Source organism: Gambusia affinis, linkage group LG16 (assembly GCF_019740435.1).
Source record: "Gambusia affinis linkage group LG16, SWU_Gaff_1.0, whole genome shotgun sequence".
Classification (NCBI taxonomy): Eukaryota; Metazoa; Chordata; class Actinopteri; order Cyprinodontiformes; family Poeciliidae; genus Gambusia; species Gambusia affinis.
The window spans coordinates 14,567,076-14,583,583 of record NC_057883.1 but is presented as its reverse complement, the minus strand read 5'-3'; the positions used below and the strand labels follow the sequence as shown (position 1 = coordinate 14,583,583).

At 37.5% G+C, this 16,508-nt stretch overlaps 1 protein-coding gene across 6 annotated transcripts in view; it reads left to right on the top strand.

The window, feature by feature from the left end:
- ralgapa2 (Ral GTPase activating protein catalytic subunit alpha 2) overlaps positions 1–16,508 on the top strand; it is a 107,071-nt gene that overhangs the window by 19,592 nt on the left and 70,971 nt on the right. For 4 of the 6 annotated variants that reach the window (XM_044143354.1, XM_044143349.1, XM_044143352.1 and 1 more), the window contains exons 4-16: positions 7,207–7,264; positions 8,623–8,666; positions 8,801–8,981; positions 9,072–9,187; positions 10,279–10,417; positions 11,542–11,750; positions 12,202–12,447; positions 12,574–12,756; positions 12,953–13,087; positions 13,690–13,838; positions 13,924–14,035; positions 14,166–14,403; positions 16,006–16,185. In XM_044143354.1, the coding sequence (XP_043999289.1) occupies positions 7,207–7,264; positions 8,623–8,666; positions 8,801–8,981; positions 9,072–9,187; positions 10,279–10,417; positions 11,542–11,750; positions 12,202–12,447; positions 12,574–12,756; positions 12,953–13,087; positions 13,690–13,838; positions 13,924–14,035; positions 14,166–14,403; positions 16,006–16,185 (1,990 nt within the window). Of the gene's footprint in view, positions 1–6,345; positions 6,517–7,206; positions 7,265–8,622; positions 8,667–8,800; positions 8,982–9,071; positions 9,188–10,278; positions 10,418–11,541; positions 11,751–12,201; positions 12,448–12,573; positions 12,757–12,952; positions 13,088–13,689; positions 13,839–13,923; positions 14,036–14,165; positions 14,404–16,005; positions 16,186–16,508 lie in introns of those variants that run through there. The other 2 variants (XM_044143355.1, XM_044143350.1) reach the window with 2 other exon arrangements.

Below are 16,508 nucleotides of genomic sequence, written 5' to 3'. Positions count from 1 at the left end.
ATTTATATGCAGAAAATCCACACATGAATGGCTAATGTTGCCTAGGAATGAATCTAGTCTTAAAACAAGGGAATAATTGGAAAGAAATTTATATCATTCATTTGAATCAAGAGAAGCAGAGAATAAATTAATTTCTCTTTATTAAATCTAGCTTCAAATCCAGTTTGATAATTGTCTGGAATAAAATCCAATTTGTGTTTGCAGGACCGTATAGAGCTTTATCACGTTTAATTCGATTGGACAGGTTAAAAAGAATGACACATCTCTACTAACTATATTTGTTGTACGAATATTTTGGGTCACCAGAAAAATTTGAATATGGTGTGTCAGCGGCATTCAGATATGTTTGTTGTGTATTGTAGTTGCATGTTTTCTTTGTGTTATCTGCATGGTGATTACTTTTCAGCCATGATCAGGCATATGACCCCTTTTTCTGTGGCTTGCAGAGGGGAGGGTGTGAGCTCCCATGCTGATCCCTGGTACCTTGAGGGGGTACGCTTTTGTCCCTGCCCATGAGCTCTATTGGAGATCTCCAACCCCCATTCGACCTGCAGCCATCACTGCTTCTTTCCAGGATTTTATTCGAGTCTGCTGCCACAGAGATTTCAGCAAAAGCATATGTTAAAAGTTGCAACATGATTGATGTACACCCCTAACCCCTGGGTTAGAATCCAGAGAGATTTTAGAAGAAAAAGATTTTGGAAGCAAAAATAATTACATCCATATCAGTATTTATTTAGTTTTTACGGTTATTTCACTTCTGTTTTAGATCAGTTGCTGTTTAGAAACTGTTATAATTTAGCCCAGCTGAAGATGCTTCTGTACTTATGGAAAAACAATGGGCATTTATTGTATTTCTTGCCATTTAGTCCTGGAAACAAATAATCATAAGAGTTGAGATTTATTATGATAATGGTAAACATTGAATGAGGATGTTGGTAATCACTCAAATCAGTTTTGTTGGGATTATTAGTCGTGCTTTTTTAATTTGTTCTGTATCAACTATTATCAACATAAGTGAAAATAGGTGGCAATATTTCAAGTGCAGTGTGCTCACACATTGCATGCTACTGTGTTTATGCTCACAGCTGACACAGATTTTAGTTGATGTAACGTAAATAAAGGCCATGTGGTTTGAATTACAGGAAATCCTGCTTAATATAATTACAACTGATAGAATTTGCCTTAATTCACAAATAGTCAAAATAAAATCAAAACTCTGCATGAGTGTTTTGATTGCCTAAGTCTATGTGAGAACTACAAAAACCAAGGACAAATGCCCTGATGAAGTTCAGAGCCTTGACATGCAATGTTGATAGCTATATCGGGCTTTTGCTGGTGACCTGAGTGACTTCTGTAAATGTTGAATACTTTTGATGCTTTTTACGCAAGTGAAAATGAGAGGTATAGGCAAATACTTTCATGACAGACACTGAATAAAGCAGTAAATGTAAGACCAGAATCTGTTTTATAACGCAGTTTTTGCTGTCACAAGACCAGAGTGAGTTTCTCAGCCCTTCAGGGACTCCTGACTTGTTTATGCTCCCACATGACTCTTCATCGTCAGAGAGCAGTTTTATCTTGGTGCCAGTGAGGTTGTGGGACTGGTTAAGGGACAGCCTTGGAACCAGCAATATTCAGAAGGAAGTCTGTGCCAGGACCCTTTTCTCTCCAGGATATGGCCTTGCTGTGACCTCTTGTCTATCAACCGGATCTGAATCAGCATTCCAAATTCCCTCTACTGTCCCCTCTTTCAATCTCCCTTTCCAGGTTTAAATTATATTTTATTGGTATTCGTCTTCTTTGTTTATGGGAGAACCAAGAGAATTGTAGCTAACAATCATAATTAATGAATGTTGAACAAATGTCACTGGGAAAATGGTGAGGTAGACCGGTCACTGATCCATGACATACTGTCGTCACTTCTAATGACAGTTTTAAAAAACTGTCGGGGAAAACTCAGTACCCACAATGAAACCACCTGTTCTCAGGAAACAACATGCAGACAGACACCAGGCTGGGAATCAAACCCAGGACCTTCTTACTGCATTTTTATTCAAATTTCATCAGTTAATTTGTATCATGTCTAAGCTATTTGTTTTAAACATGTATTTCTTGTTTAAAATGCGATTTTATGGGATGTGCTGTGGTGCCGCAGGGGTTAAGCACAACCCACATAAGGAGGCCTTGGTCCTCGACGTGGCCATCGTGGGTTCGATTCCCGGCCTGGTGACCTTTACCGCATGTCTTCCCTCTTCTCTCATTACCCACTTTCCTGTCAATTGACTATCAAATAAAGGCCACTAGAGCCAATAAAACCTTTAAAAAAAAAAAAAAGAAAAAAAAAAGCGATTTTATTACCTCTCTTCTCTTTTCACGTAAAGCACTTTAAATTAGTACTTTGCATATGAATTGTGGAATACAAACAGGCTTGCCTTGCCTAATTAGAGTTATTGCAGGCTGCTGCTGCCACCCACTGGCCTTTGAGGAGAATGAATCCAGCCATGTAATTCTGGTCATTCTATTGGATATTTTTGCTTAATGTATCTAATCTGATTTTTACATTTCTTTTTCAAATCTTTTTAGGATGTTTTTAATTTTCCTACCAATGCCTTGTTTAAAAATAAAATAGCATAAGAAGTAAATCGTTTGACTTATCACATGTATTTAGTGGCAGTTTTCTGCCACATTTAATGTGCTCTTAGTGCTGTGTGTGTGTGTAGTTTTTAAGATTTTTGTTTGTTTGTTTTGTTAGTTTCATCTTTGGATGTTGTGATCCTCTCCATGTCGTCAAAAATCCTTAACACTGTGTAAATGACAAATGATCCTCAGAGAACAATATACGTCTGTTGCTTCCCTTTGAAAAGCCCTCATAAACTACCTATATTCACTGTCATGTTCTGGCTCTGCCACTGGAAAACTAAGTGCGGATCATGTAAATGCATTAAGGCAGCAGTAGTACCACAATAATGCCTCTATCTTTATGCTGGAGTATGGCTGCAGATTACAGTAACTCCTCCAACCTCTAGCCCTGCAGTCTCTGTATTCGCCTCATATTGCCCACTAAATTCATCACGTTGGTGCTTCCGTTCCCTCACTACAGGGAGTTCTCCTGTGTTAGCTATCCATCTCTCATTTGTGTTCCTTTGTTGATGCTCTCAGACAGAAAAGACAATGATATTGTGTCTGTACACGCACACACTCACGCATAGGGGAAGGGCTTAAGTAGGCTACCATGCTGTGCTGCAGCCTGGCATTATGTCTCTGCTGACCCAGGGAGAAGTACAGCTCCAGTACAGGGATGTAAGAATCCTACGTGGGATCAATAATAAGGTGCAGCTTCCCATCTGGACACGCATATCATCATGTCTGTGGAATCGGATCAGAAAGAAGTTAAACACAACAGATTGTCATCATGTCTTTCCTTAAAGTGATACATGCTTCGTTTTCTCTGCTGCCACAGTCAATGGCTAGAATTTAGTCTGAGGAAAAAGAAGCGAGTGTGGTGCTGAAAAACGGAGACATCCAAGAAATGGGGACCACAGCTTACGGTACACCAGCTAAACCCACCAGCTAGAACCAGGTTGAACCCTCTTTTCCCCCTTACAGCTGCTTTAATTCTCTCTAGAATAGATTCAACAATATTCTGCAAACATTCCTCAGAAATTTTGGTCCCTTATTATCATGGTACACTCAAGCACGTCCTGCATGTTTGTTAGCTGCATATCCACAATGGAAACGTCCCTTTGCACCACATGCTTAAGGTAACATTGGCTTGAGATCTGGTGACTGTGGAGGTCGTTGGAGTTCAGTGGATTCATTGCAATATTTAAGAAACCATTTTGTGATGATTTAAGCTTTGTTACATGGGATATTATCCTGTTTGGTTAGTGGGTAACTTGAGGGGGTACGCCCAAGGTAGCAACAACACACAAACAGTGTACTGTGTATTGTAAATACTGTGGTATTTAAACAATTCTTAAATGACCTAGGGGGCCAAAGTGTGCAACATATGCATGATGATTCTAGTTGCACACTCCATTAGACCACCCCATTAATTCATACATGGTGTTCCCCAGGCCTTGAGCGTTAATTTCCATTTCTATCATCTTGAACCAAGTTGCTCATTCTCCTCCGATGCCAAATATAATTTTTTCTGCACACAACCAACACTCACTTTTTGTTTCCTCTTGTGTGACATCAACAATTGTGCTTTATTTTTCTATTTATTTTTTTAAGGATTTTTTGCTCTAGTCTATTTTTTGGTCAAACCTCACAAAAGATTGACAGGAAATGGGATTGTGAAAGGGGGGACGGCAAAGGTCAATCGGCCAGGACTCAAACTCATGATGGCTGCTTTGAGGACTCCGCCCTCTCTACCTGGGTGGCTTGTCTGGCACGGAGTATAAATCAGATTTTTCTGTTGAATGTCTGTTTTATAATATATTTAGCAACAATGACAAAAAAAAAAAAAACATTTTTACTTTTCTGCAAAACTCACCAACACCACAATTCTTGTTAATTAGTAAGGAGTGCAAGATAAGTTGCATTTCAAAAGAGCAGAAGAAATCTTAGGTTTTTTGAACAATAACAATTTTTGCTGTTAATCTGTTGCTAAGAGATGAGTGCGTTTTCTGATAACCAAGTGCCACAAAGTAAACATCTGGTTTTTACTTTTCCAAAATTTACCTTTGGTAAATTTCTTGCATCTAGGCAGATAAGGAGTATTTCAAAAGAGCTTATGTTGTATTAACAATAATATTGCTTGTTATTTAGTGGCAAGAGATGAGCGTTTTGTCTGGTAACGAACTGGCACAAAGTATAAATCAGTTTGTCCTTTGTGTTGAATGTCTGCTTTATAATATATTTACTACCAATGATAAAAAAAACAAAAACAATTTCACTTTTGAGCAAAATTTACCAACTGCACAATTCTTGTCAAGTAGTAAGTAGTGCAAGATAAGTTACATTTCAAAAGAGCAGAAGAAATTTTATGTTTTTTGAACAGTAACAATATCTGTTGTGAATCTGTTGCTACGGGATGAGTACATTTTTTGGTAACCAAGTGCCACAAAGTAAACATCTGATATTCACTTTAGCAAATTTTACCAAATGTAAATTTCTTGTGTCTAAGCAAATAAGCAGTATTTCAAAAAAGCTTATGTTTTATAAACAATAATATTGTTTATTACTAATTTGGTGTTAAGAAATGAGCGTTTTGTCTGGTAATGAACTAGCACAAAGTATAAATCAGATTTTAACTTTTTTGTTGAATGCCTGCTTTGTAATATAACAAATGATTAAAAAAAAAACCCTAAACATTTTCACTTTTCTGCAAAACTCACAACAGTTAAATATTGTGAGTAAAAATGTTAATGCAGTGCATTAGCATTAGCACAAACATTGGTAGTGCACTTCCCCCCACTATTTGGGGGTGGTGTGTTTTCCGTAGCCTTTTCCCTAAAATAAACTTTTTAGCAATTTTTTTTTTTTAAATTATTTAGTCTCCATGTTTAACCCACTGAATGGAGGATGTCATTGTAAGGCAGCATGCTAGTTATACCTCACATGCCACCTGCAGCATTTAGGCTAACATTAGCATTTTGACTAGTTTTAGCTTATACACTAATTTTAACATACTGGCTAGAATTACTCAACATGCTTGTGACTCTCCACATGCTATTGAGTATGTTGTAGCTTACCTTAGAATTGATGCTAATTTTTAGCATTAGAACACTGAGTTCCAAATGATGGGCACACTTTGGCAGCCCCCATTTAAATTTCTTCAGAATATTTCTAGTTGTACATTTACAGATGCATTTATTTTTAAAAAATACACATATCTTCAACATTTTCAGAACTTTATCACTTTACCTTTAAAATTATTCCATCCTGCAAGCTTTCTATATGCGATGCTCCTGCAGCTCTGTATAGCTGCGGCTGACTTAATCTTTTTGGCCTTGAAGGTCTCGCTTTTTTTTTTTTTTTTTTGCCTGTTATGCTCCAAATCCTTCACTATCTCAGTTTCTCACTCTCCGGGGCAGATGAGCTTTTTACTATGCTGTCCAGCAATGCTTGTCTTGTTAAGTGGGTCAGAACTGCCTTCGTAAAGCAGCAAAAAGGCAGGCTTGACCTCCACATTGCAATCATGAAGACTTATTGGGTCAGTGATTAGGCCTGATAAGAATTGAACCATCGGGAGCACAGGTTGATCCCAGTGAACCGACTATCGGGTAGCGAGGGGGCCACAGTTGCAGTGTTTCCCCCCTCAGGCTTTTTTCCTCTTTCAATCTCTCCAGTGGGACCCAGCTAACCTGTCGCTGGATTCAGGAATAATGATAGGCTGCTGAAAGGTTAGGGTGCACTAATTGAGTTGTAACGTGGTTAATGCTGAGGTGTTGTACTCTCTTGTGTCTCAAGGTTCTGCAGACTTTCTAAGAAAAGTGGAGGCAAAGGGTGAATGCACTGTATTCCTGAAACATGTAGCGCTTCAGTCAAACGATGGCACTTACCAAAGTAAAGTCAGTCGTTATCACCTTTCTTTTTTTTTTTATACTGTTTTTAGAAAGCAGATGCAGCCTCACTGATGGTGCCCATGGGTTTGTGGGCTCTCGTTTTGAAGACCTGAGTTCAGCTATCTGTCTGTTTGGGAAATGGAGCTAGTTTTACTTCTGAGTGAGAGCCAAGAAGCAACACAAAACTGAAGTGTAACGGCTTGGCAGTCTCTATACCCCACACTAATGCAACTGACATTTATTTCCAATATAATATTCAATCTTATTCCATTTAGTTATCTAGTTTAATAGCTACTTAAAAACTGATGTAATGGTTATTAAAATGGGTACAAAATAAATATTTTGTGTCTTATCCTCATTTTGGGGAAAAAAGTTATTGTCTTCTTTTGGCTGTAATTAATTATGTATATCAACCTTGTAAAGTAAGAGCATTGTTTGATTGTTACTGTTACAGTTTTTCTCATCGTGTCTGTCTTCAATATGAACATAATTATTTATTTATTTTTTTCAACCTACTTGTCACATGTCAGAACTGATGTAACTGAAAACCGGCCTGATTATAGTGCATCTCAATTATCTTATAATCTCCACTTTCTTCTTCTGTTGGTGTTTGGTTTGTTGCTACTTTTTTGAGAACTTCAACAACTAAACCTTTCATAAACCTAACCATGACTTTGTTTCTTTTAATCAGAAAATTCTTCAACTTCTGCCTGAGAAAATCTACAACAGATGGCAATTTCACAGTATAGGTATGTACTTCGACAATATTTGCAATGTGTATGTTCTATTTATTTATTGAGCTCTTCTAACTTCTGAGACATTTAAGTACAAACAAATCACAAGCAAACCTGAGTGTTATATCTGGAATGAAAAATAAAACAGCATTTGAAAATGCAAATAAGCACTTGATTTAAAATGTAATTTAGTTGAGGTACACTTGAAATATTGCTGCTGCATAGAATTTTTTTCAAGATGTAATGACCCCAATTAAAAATAAAAGTTGTTTATCAGTTCTGGTGGCCAAAACAGTTCACATCTAAATCAGTGTTGCAGACTGGCCATTTCTGCAATACGCCCCTTATCCCACCCTCCATTCACAGGGCATTTTCTCTTCCACTCATCAGTTTATGTGTCACTGGTCATGTTGTGGTGCTGTTATTTTCACATTTGAGAGAAGATAACTGCCATATTTTTTGTTATCACATTTTTACATCCATTTCCAGTACTGCTTGAAAATCTGCCTCCTGACAAATTCCCTGGGTGGCTGGAATGACATTCATGACTTAGTTGTTTAGTCCCTTTCAAACTGAGAATTGCAAGGTCACAGACATTTTACACCGCTATTAAGACACTTCTGTGTTCAAGTCCACGAGTATGAAAAGACAAATTTATGCTATTGTGTATCCAGCATTCTGATGAGGACACCAGATGACTTTAGCAATATCTGCCATAAATTCATAGCAAAAATGCATCTCAACATAGTGCTGACACCACAAACCCCCTCCATAATATATTGAAATAATCAAAGTACAGTTACTCTAATACACATCACTAAGAAGCTTATTGGTAAATAATCAATTTTTATGGCGTTTTGCACCTAAGTAACTTTGGTCTATTCTTCTGTTTTGTTTTATTTATTCTATTTTCTGATTTTATATATATATATACTTTACCACACATAAAATAATGTTCCAAAATAACATGGAGTAGCACCTACCCCTAAAGCTATCTTGTTTCCGGTCAGTTAAAATATGTTGCCCTTCCATTTTGTCCACATAGTAACAGGGCTGCCTGTCAAAACTATACCCTAATTCACAAACCCATTCTGGCTTGCAGTCAGAGCCACGTCTCATCTGATTACAGAGGAAACAGACTGGCTTCATGGATTCGTTGTACTGTCAACTAATGTTAATTTGGATCGGAAAAATGGGATGATGTGCCACTTGGCCTGTTCATTTGTCAAGATGCTTTCAAAGTCCATTTGTCTCAGTGTAGATGACAGTTTGTGAGGTTGCTGGGTCTTTGTAACTTTGGTTGGAGACTTTGGTTTTCAAAAACATCAAAAATATTTAATAAAATATCTCTGTTTTTTTCTTCTCTTTTTCAGGTTCTATTCTGAAAAAACTTCTGCACACTGGAAATTCATTTAAAGTAAGTTGTTGATTGTATCTAACTCTTATAAGAATGTCCAAAGGCAGAAACATTACTTTCCTGCCACATGAGATTTTTGAAAATAAGCTGAGTTGAATTTGTATATAAAATAAGATGATTTATCTTCTGTCTAGATCCGCTGTGAAGGGATCCGTCTCTTCCTGCTGTGGCTTCAGGCTCTACGGGACAATTGCGCCGAGGAGCAGTTCCTTATCTTTGCCTGTTTGGTTCCGGGATTCCCTGCTGTTCCCTCCTCCAGAGGACCCTGCACGCTTGACACCATCATTAACAACCCATCTTCTAACACCCTAGAAGGTGGCTTAGATGCAGGCCATTTGCCTTTTTTTCTCTATGCAGTTCGTATAATTATTTTTTGGATTTATTGTACCTTTTTGATCTGTACAGCCAAGGTACAGCCTGAGGAGATCACTCCGTTGGTTCCAGCTGTGTCTGGGGAGAAGGTTGCAGAGGACCTGACTTGTTACTTTCTTGAAACACTGCTCAAGTACATGGTTATCCAGGTAATTAATAAACTTTAGGTGTGAAATAGCTCATAAATATTTGTCACTTTTAATCAAGGAGACAAAAGTAAGTGCACCTTCTTTAAAATCTGAAGTTGTAGGTATCAGAACATAATAAAACTCATCTGGTTTTTGGTCAAATTTCTAAATTACGTCAGTCAAACCTCAACTGCAAGAAAACATGAAACACATTCCACAAAGCCGTTTCTACCTCGACATTGTGTTAACACACGCCTGTGTTCTCCAGGCCATTAAATGCCAAAGTCCTGCGTTTATAGAGGTGGTCATATTTACTCATTGTATAAAATTTGGAAAACAGTAAATTGCTATATGTTCATATAGCAGGTAATCCCCAATTACTACATTACTTTTTGTACTCTGATTTATTTTTGTCTATGGGGGCCCAACTGAGATGCTGCCATATTCCCAATTTGTCACTGAAACACGTACGATACAATTGAGTTGTAGCTGTGTTTACAGAATAATCAACGTGTGCCTTATTTACGTCTAGCATTTCTGCTGTAAACACCCCATAAGACCTGCAACTGTGGAATGATGTTCTGTTTATAGTGCAGAGAAATATGTGTTATTATGAAACAGGCAAAAAAGAGCAATCTCATTAGGCATTTGGTGTTTATATGATTTAAAGTGGTTTGTGTGTGTTTTTCCTTTTTTATATCCTCTCTGTATGCAGTGTCTCTGTATGCAGTGTATGCAGGACTTGTGGAAAACTTTAAATTAGAAATCTGTGATGTAATGAGTTAATCTTGAGGTTTAAGTGGTGATGATTACAAATTTGATTACCACCATATACCTTACTGAACAATATTCTGTTTAAAATGTAAACTGGTTTGATTAGCATGATGTGCATCATTTTGAGTACTTTGTGATAACCAGTCATTGTTAACCATCATTTATTTCAATCATATTGTTGCAGAAAACTGCTGCTCAGAATGTTCATTTTAACCCAATTAAACCTTGCCTGTGTTTTGTTTCTTATGATGGATGAGCCTTGTCACACAGACCATAATCGCTCGCTGTATGAACATTGTCTTGACCTTGTCTGCTTTTGTGCTGTTTGTTTGCTTCAGGCATCCAGTTTAGAATGGAAGAACAAAGAGAATGAAGACACAGGCTTCAGATTTCTCTTCAGTCTTTTCAAAAAGTACTACCTTCCACATCTATTCCCGTCTTTCACCAAATTCACAAATCTTTATAAGCCTTTGTTAGGTAAGTCTATTCATTCAGTACGTGTCTCTTTGTTGTTGAAGCTTTGGAAAGCAACTATTCTCACATTGTACATTGAACCTGACTCAGTATGGTATGATAGTAAAAATGTTAGTTTCATATATCATGCTACTTAAGTAACAGTTGAAAAAATAAAATGATTAATTAATCACATACTACAATATCTATAAGATTTGTTTACTTTCCCGAAACCAGTGATAGATGGCAAAATAACATAACAGTACAAAATGCAAAAATAAATGAAAAGTGAATTCACAAAAATGTACAAATATGACTGTTCCACAGACTCTCCTTATCTGTTAAAGTGAAATGATTAAATGATTTTCCAAAGAAAATCATTTAGTTTTGCCCTCAACAGCTGAACGTGGCAGACTGCACAAGTATGGTCAAGTCTTGATTGGAACTCCTGTTGCAATTGAAAATTCCAGAAAAGTGGTCAAGGATGTCTGTATATCAATAAATAGAAGGGATGTTTTGGCTGTTTATGCGCTTATTGGAATCAGACTCTAGGAGGGGGAGGGGGGATGAGAGGGGTACGAGGAAAAACAGACAACTATGGAAGCAAATAATCAGATGTCTGTTGCAGTAACAGTCAAACTGCAGGACATTTCCCCATACATTTTCAGTCGCTGCTTGATATTTGTTGTAGATTCTCTTTGGTTGTGAAAAAGTTAAATTGGCATTTGTTCAGTCTGTTGCACTGAATTATCACAGACCAAATGTTTTGAGCAAATGGGCAGAGATTTCATTGTGATTCTTTCATGACTAAAGATTGAAGGTCAGCACTTTGCAAGAACAGAAAAATATGTTCTTTCTGGCTTGTGAGTTCTTTCAGCTTGTTCTTGATGCGTATTCTAGACACAATGTTTTACTTTACCGGTGTTGGTGAAATATGAAGTGTGCGCTGCATTGGGAGAGACCCATGAAGATTACCTGGAAGTTCTGCCTTTTAGTTTTAAAGACCAAAAGTGGAACATGTTTGTCCTTTTCACTTCCTGGGATTTTAATAAAACATGTAATTCGAACAATTACAGCCCTAAATATGAATCTGGTGCCATAAGTCTGTCTTTCAGTTTTTATATTACCCTCCTTTGTTCTGTGTCCAGAACTCCCCCCGCTCAGAGCGAAACCCTTGTATGTGCCGGTGACGAGGAACAACGAGAGCACCTTCTGCACCAGGGATCAGTACTTGGCACCCAGGGTAGCCTTCATCACCTGGTTGGTCACTTTCTTCCTGGAGAAGAAGTACGTCAACAGTGCTGCTGCAGCGCAGAGCGCCAAGAACGGCACTGAGGTCATCCCCAAACTCATCCAGGTGAATATGATGCCACTCTGTTCATTTCTCTTATTGTCAGAAAGAACAGAAGATGGTTTTTGGGAAATCTAACCATATAAAAGTGAATAGAGCAAAAAGGTATGCAAAGGGAAAAAAACCCGCCCATAATATATATATATATATATATATATATATCAATAGGGAATATGGGAGAGATGCCTTATTGTATGAGCTGCTGATTAGTAGTACAACTCCTCCACAAACCACAGCATTCTTTAATTGTTTGATTACATTATATTTTCCCTTTTTAAGTGCTGTATATGTCAGAAAAGAAGAGAACTATACATGCAGTCTAAATTTGTATTTAAGTAGAGCTGATGATGATTTAAATTTTTTTTAGCATGTATTGTAGAAGCCAAGTTATTTATCTGTGAGGATCCTCTTTAACTTATGCTGACTTCTAATTTCTCTCCCCGTTTGTTTCTGGCAGACTGTCACTGCAGGCGGTAGCAGCCAGGAGAAGGAGAAAGATAAGAGTACTGATGGGGATACTAGCGGACCACCAGGGGATACAGAAAAGAGCCACTCTAACAGCAGCACGCTGTCTGATCGAAGGCCCAGTGATTCCAGTTTGTGTAGCATTGAGGAGGAGCACAAGCATGTCTACGACATGGTGCACTGCATTCTGCTGTCCACAAGGGACAATGTTAATTTTGTCAATGAAGTCTTCCACCAGGTACAACAAATATTTGCAAACATAAGAACTATTCTCATAGTTTGTACTTTGTCTCCCTCTGCTGGTCGTATGTTTATCTTGACTGAGTTACTTCCGTTCCACTAACCTCTCTATCCAATCTCACAGGCCTTCTTGTTGCCGGCTTGTGAAGCCTCAGCAACCAGGAAGGTTATCAAAGTGTACAGAAAGTGGATCCTGCAGGAAAAGCCCATCTTCATGACCGAGCCTGACCCAACTACCCAGGAAGATGAAGTGGATGAAAACTCGGAGCGTGTTCTCAGCACAGATGCAAGCATCACGCATGTAAAAGTAAAATTCACAGAAAGATTCAATGTTGACACGATTTACATCATTTTGACACGTGGCAAAAATTCGTTGTGTGGAGTGTAAAAGTACAGTAAAATAGACATGATTATCCATGATTTTGAAATTTTACTTTCTCCATACAATCCAAGCTTAAAACCTTTTGGGCTTCTCCCTTTTTTGTCTCTTTGTTCTCTGCAAGGCATTTGAGAGTCACGGTCACAAACGCTCGTCAAGCTGGGGAAGGACTTACTCGTTCAGCAGTGCCATCAATCGGGGTTTTCTCACAGAGGAGCAGAATAGAGATGTTAAAGCTGGCATGCAGCCTACACTACAGGTTAGTAATACTTTGGTTCACATGAATAAATTACCTTGAGAAATTGTTTTTAGTGCAATAAACACCTGCCATACGATGGTGATCTGTCAGAGTGAACTTACATGAACAAGCAGGTGAACATGATGGATGTCTGGATGGAAGACCACCACCCTTATTGGGACTTTGTTATTATTTGTTATAATTCTGATACTTTTCTTACAGTGATCAGTGAGTTAGCAGTAATTTTTTCTTACATTTCCCTCCTGATGACTATTTCGTAAACATGGATTCTCATCCTGTTATGTAGTTAATAGATTAGAAAAAATAGCTGTTTGTGTTTTATTTTTACAGGAATTCTTGGATTACTGACTAGGGAGTCTAAAGAACTCTGATCAACCTTAAAAAGTATAGAATAAATAAAAACAAAAGCCATTTGTGGGACATATTTCGAATGGCTGTTTGGAATACCAGTTATTTTATTTTCTATTGTAGATTTGATCTAATCTGAATAAATTAGTTTAAATTAAATTCTGTTTGTTTTTTTTATGTACATGTTTTTACAAGGGTTACCAACAAATCTGTCCACATATGCACGTTACATATATCTTTGTGTATTTATGTAGGTTTTCCTTACCAACTCATCCAATGTGTTTCTGTTGGAGCCATGCCAGGACGTTCCGAAACTCCTGGAAAATCAGGTTGAAGTGTGCAAGAATGTTCTCAGCATCTATCGGCACATGATCATGGAGCACAGCATGACTACACAGACATGGTTAGTAACTTTGGAGTATGCGAGTTATTTTCTTCGATGATTCTTTGGTTGATGCCTTTTTGATTTACGTTTGTTCATTGCTCAGGGAGCAGATGCTGCAGGTGCTACTGAAGATCACAGAGGCAGTAATGAAGAGGCCACAAGAAAACCAAAGAAAAGACAGCTTTGCTGAAAGTTTAGCATCCTTACTTTTTAGGGTAAAAGACAATATTTACCATTTTTAAGTTTTAATCAACAGTTTCCCCATGAACTCATCTAAAAGTTACAGTAGATACTGAACAAGCTGAGTTCTTCTCTCCTGATTTTTAATATTTATTTATTTTTTAGACTATTATTGTGGCATGGGTTAGAGCAAACCTCATCGTATTTATATCTCGGGAGCTGTGGGACGAGCTGCTGGCAGTGCTGTCCTCTCTTACCTGCTGGGAGGAGCTGGTGATGGAGTGGGCCAGCATCATGGACTCGCTGACGGCTGTGCTGGCGCGCTCTGTTTATGGCCTGGACATGGCCAATTTGCCTTTAGACAAACTCAGCGAACAGAAGGAGAAAAAGCAGCGCGGACGTGGTAAGGGGATTAAATGTGAAAACATGAACATTGGGATGACTTTGAAAAGTTGCAAATGATACAGAGCCTTTCAAAAGTTTTAATACCACTTTCAGTTTTCCTTATTGTTATATCAAAACCACAAATTCCCATGTATTTACTGTGATTTTTTTTTTGTGTGATAGACAAAGGTTTTTGGTTACAAAGGAATATTGATAGCTTTGAACTTACTCTGCTGCACTGCTAAGTCCATTATCCAAAAATGAAAAGACAATCACAAAACCTACCAACGCATTGCTTCTCACCTAATCCAGTGGTCAGCAATCTTTAAAGTGTGAAGAATTTCTTCTCTCAACCACAAACACTGATGCTTCAAAAAGACTAACTTATAAGAACAATATATCAATTTACTCAATGTACATACTATATGTTGCTGTTTCGTGGTTGACAACGTGTGGTTGATATTTGTTTTCACGTTAAAAAAAAGAAAAAGATGAAACTTTTACTTAAAAAGAATAAATTTATGTTGTTTTAATTGAGATGCTGGTATTTAAAGAACAAAAAGAGAAAACAATTGTACTAATAAAAGAAATGGGGGGAAAAGAAGACCAATTGTATTGAGGTTGAAACTAACCTTTCACAAAACATCATCATGGTAAAGCATGGTGGAGGCAGCATCATGTTGTGTGAGAACTTTTTCAGTGGAAGCAGAGAAACTGCTCAGAGTTAATGGGGGACAAAATCAGGGACAAAAGCTGGTAGAAATAAGCCTTGACAGACTTAAGTTGAAAATTAGGGATGGATGTTATGGTCACAATATTTTGTGGTACTATTGTGATAATAATAAGAATTATAATAAACTAATTAGTTTTAAGCAAATGATTGGCTGTGATTGCATGGCACAGCATTCATAACACCACAAACACAAATACTGCTCTTGAAAAACATCCACACTTAAAATAGGCTTCTTCAGGATCCAGTTACTTAAAAATGTGATTTACATCTCCAACTGCATTTGATCATAATTTCAAATGTAATATTTATTGATGCTCTCATGGAACAAATGGTGGAGGACATAGTAAAAATACCATTTCTAATAAATAATTCTTATCACAAGCCTAAATTTTTCATGATAATTGATAAACGATATGATGACAACTCCTACTGGTTGTAAATGATTCTTGTACACAATTCATTGTTATGAACTACTTTGAATTTTTTTGTATTTATTTATAAAGTACCCTAGAGTTTATGTGTAATGTGACAAAATGTGAAAAACATGAAGTGAAATACGCTTGCAAGATAATGTTTTATCTCACTTTGTCCTCAAGTGATATAATTTTGGTTCTTTTAAACTAAACTTTGCTTCAATTCAGTTGTATAAACAGTAACAATATTTTTGGTACATTGTGCTTTGATTTAACTCAAGATTGTTGGTGAATCAACAACATTTGTAAAGCCTTTATTTGTGGAAATTGTAATCTTTTAGTATTATGCACCCTGCAGTAATCTCTCTTTGTTTTCAGGATAATCCTTTCTTCTAAATCTGAATTTGTACCAATAACTCCTGCAAAACTGCCCACTGGCATTTTAGCCCTTTAAAACTCTCTCTTTGCATGCCAGGAGTAATCCAGGACTCCCAGAAGGCTGCTGCAGTTGCACGCTCATTCTCATTGAGCTGGAGAAACCATGGAGAGCAGGGTGGGCCGGTAGCCCAGGAACCCATGAGGATTCGCTCTGCCACTACCTCAGGAGCCCCTGGTGTGGAGAAAGCCCGGAACAATGTTCGACAGAAGGCCTCCGGTTAGTATGATCCACGGTCCACTAGCAGCTCCACACCACCGGCTTTTATAAAGCTCTTCCCACATGTACGCTGTTTTACAGCAATAACCAGAAATATAAATCAACTTTGTTGTCATATTGAGTCGTTTGCAAGAGTTTCTTTCCTCAGGGAGGAATGATGGTACAACATAACTCATATGAATTCACAAAATATTTGTGTACAAATTTTAACATTATGGACATTTTATCCAATACACACAAGATTAAAATCACACATGCAGACACAAATATACACATACATTCCCACTAATATTTACATAAATGTCTGTTACCATGACTGATAC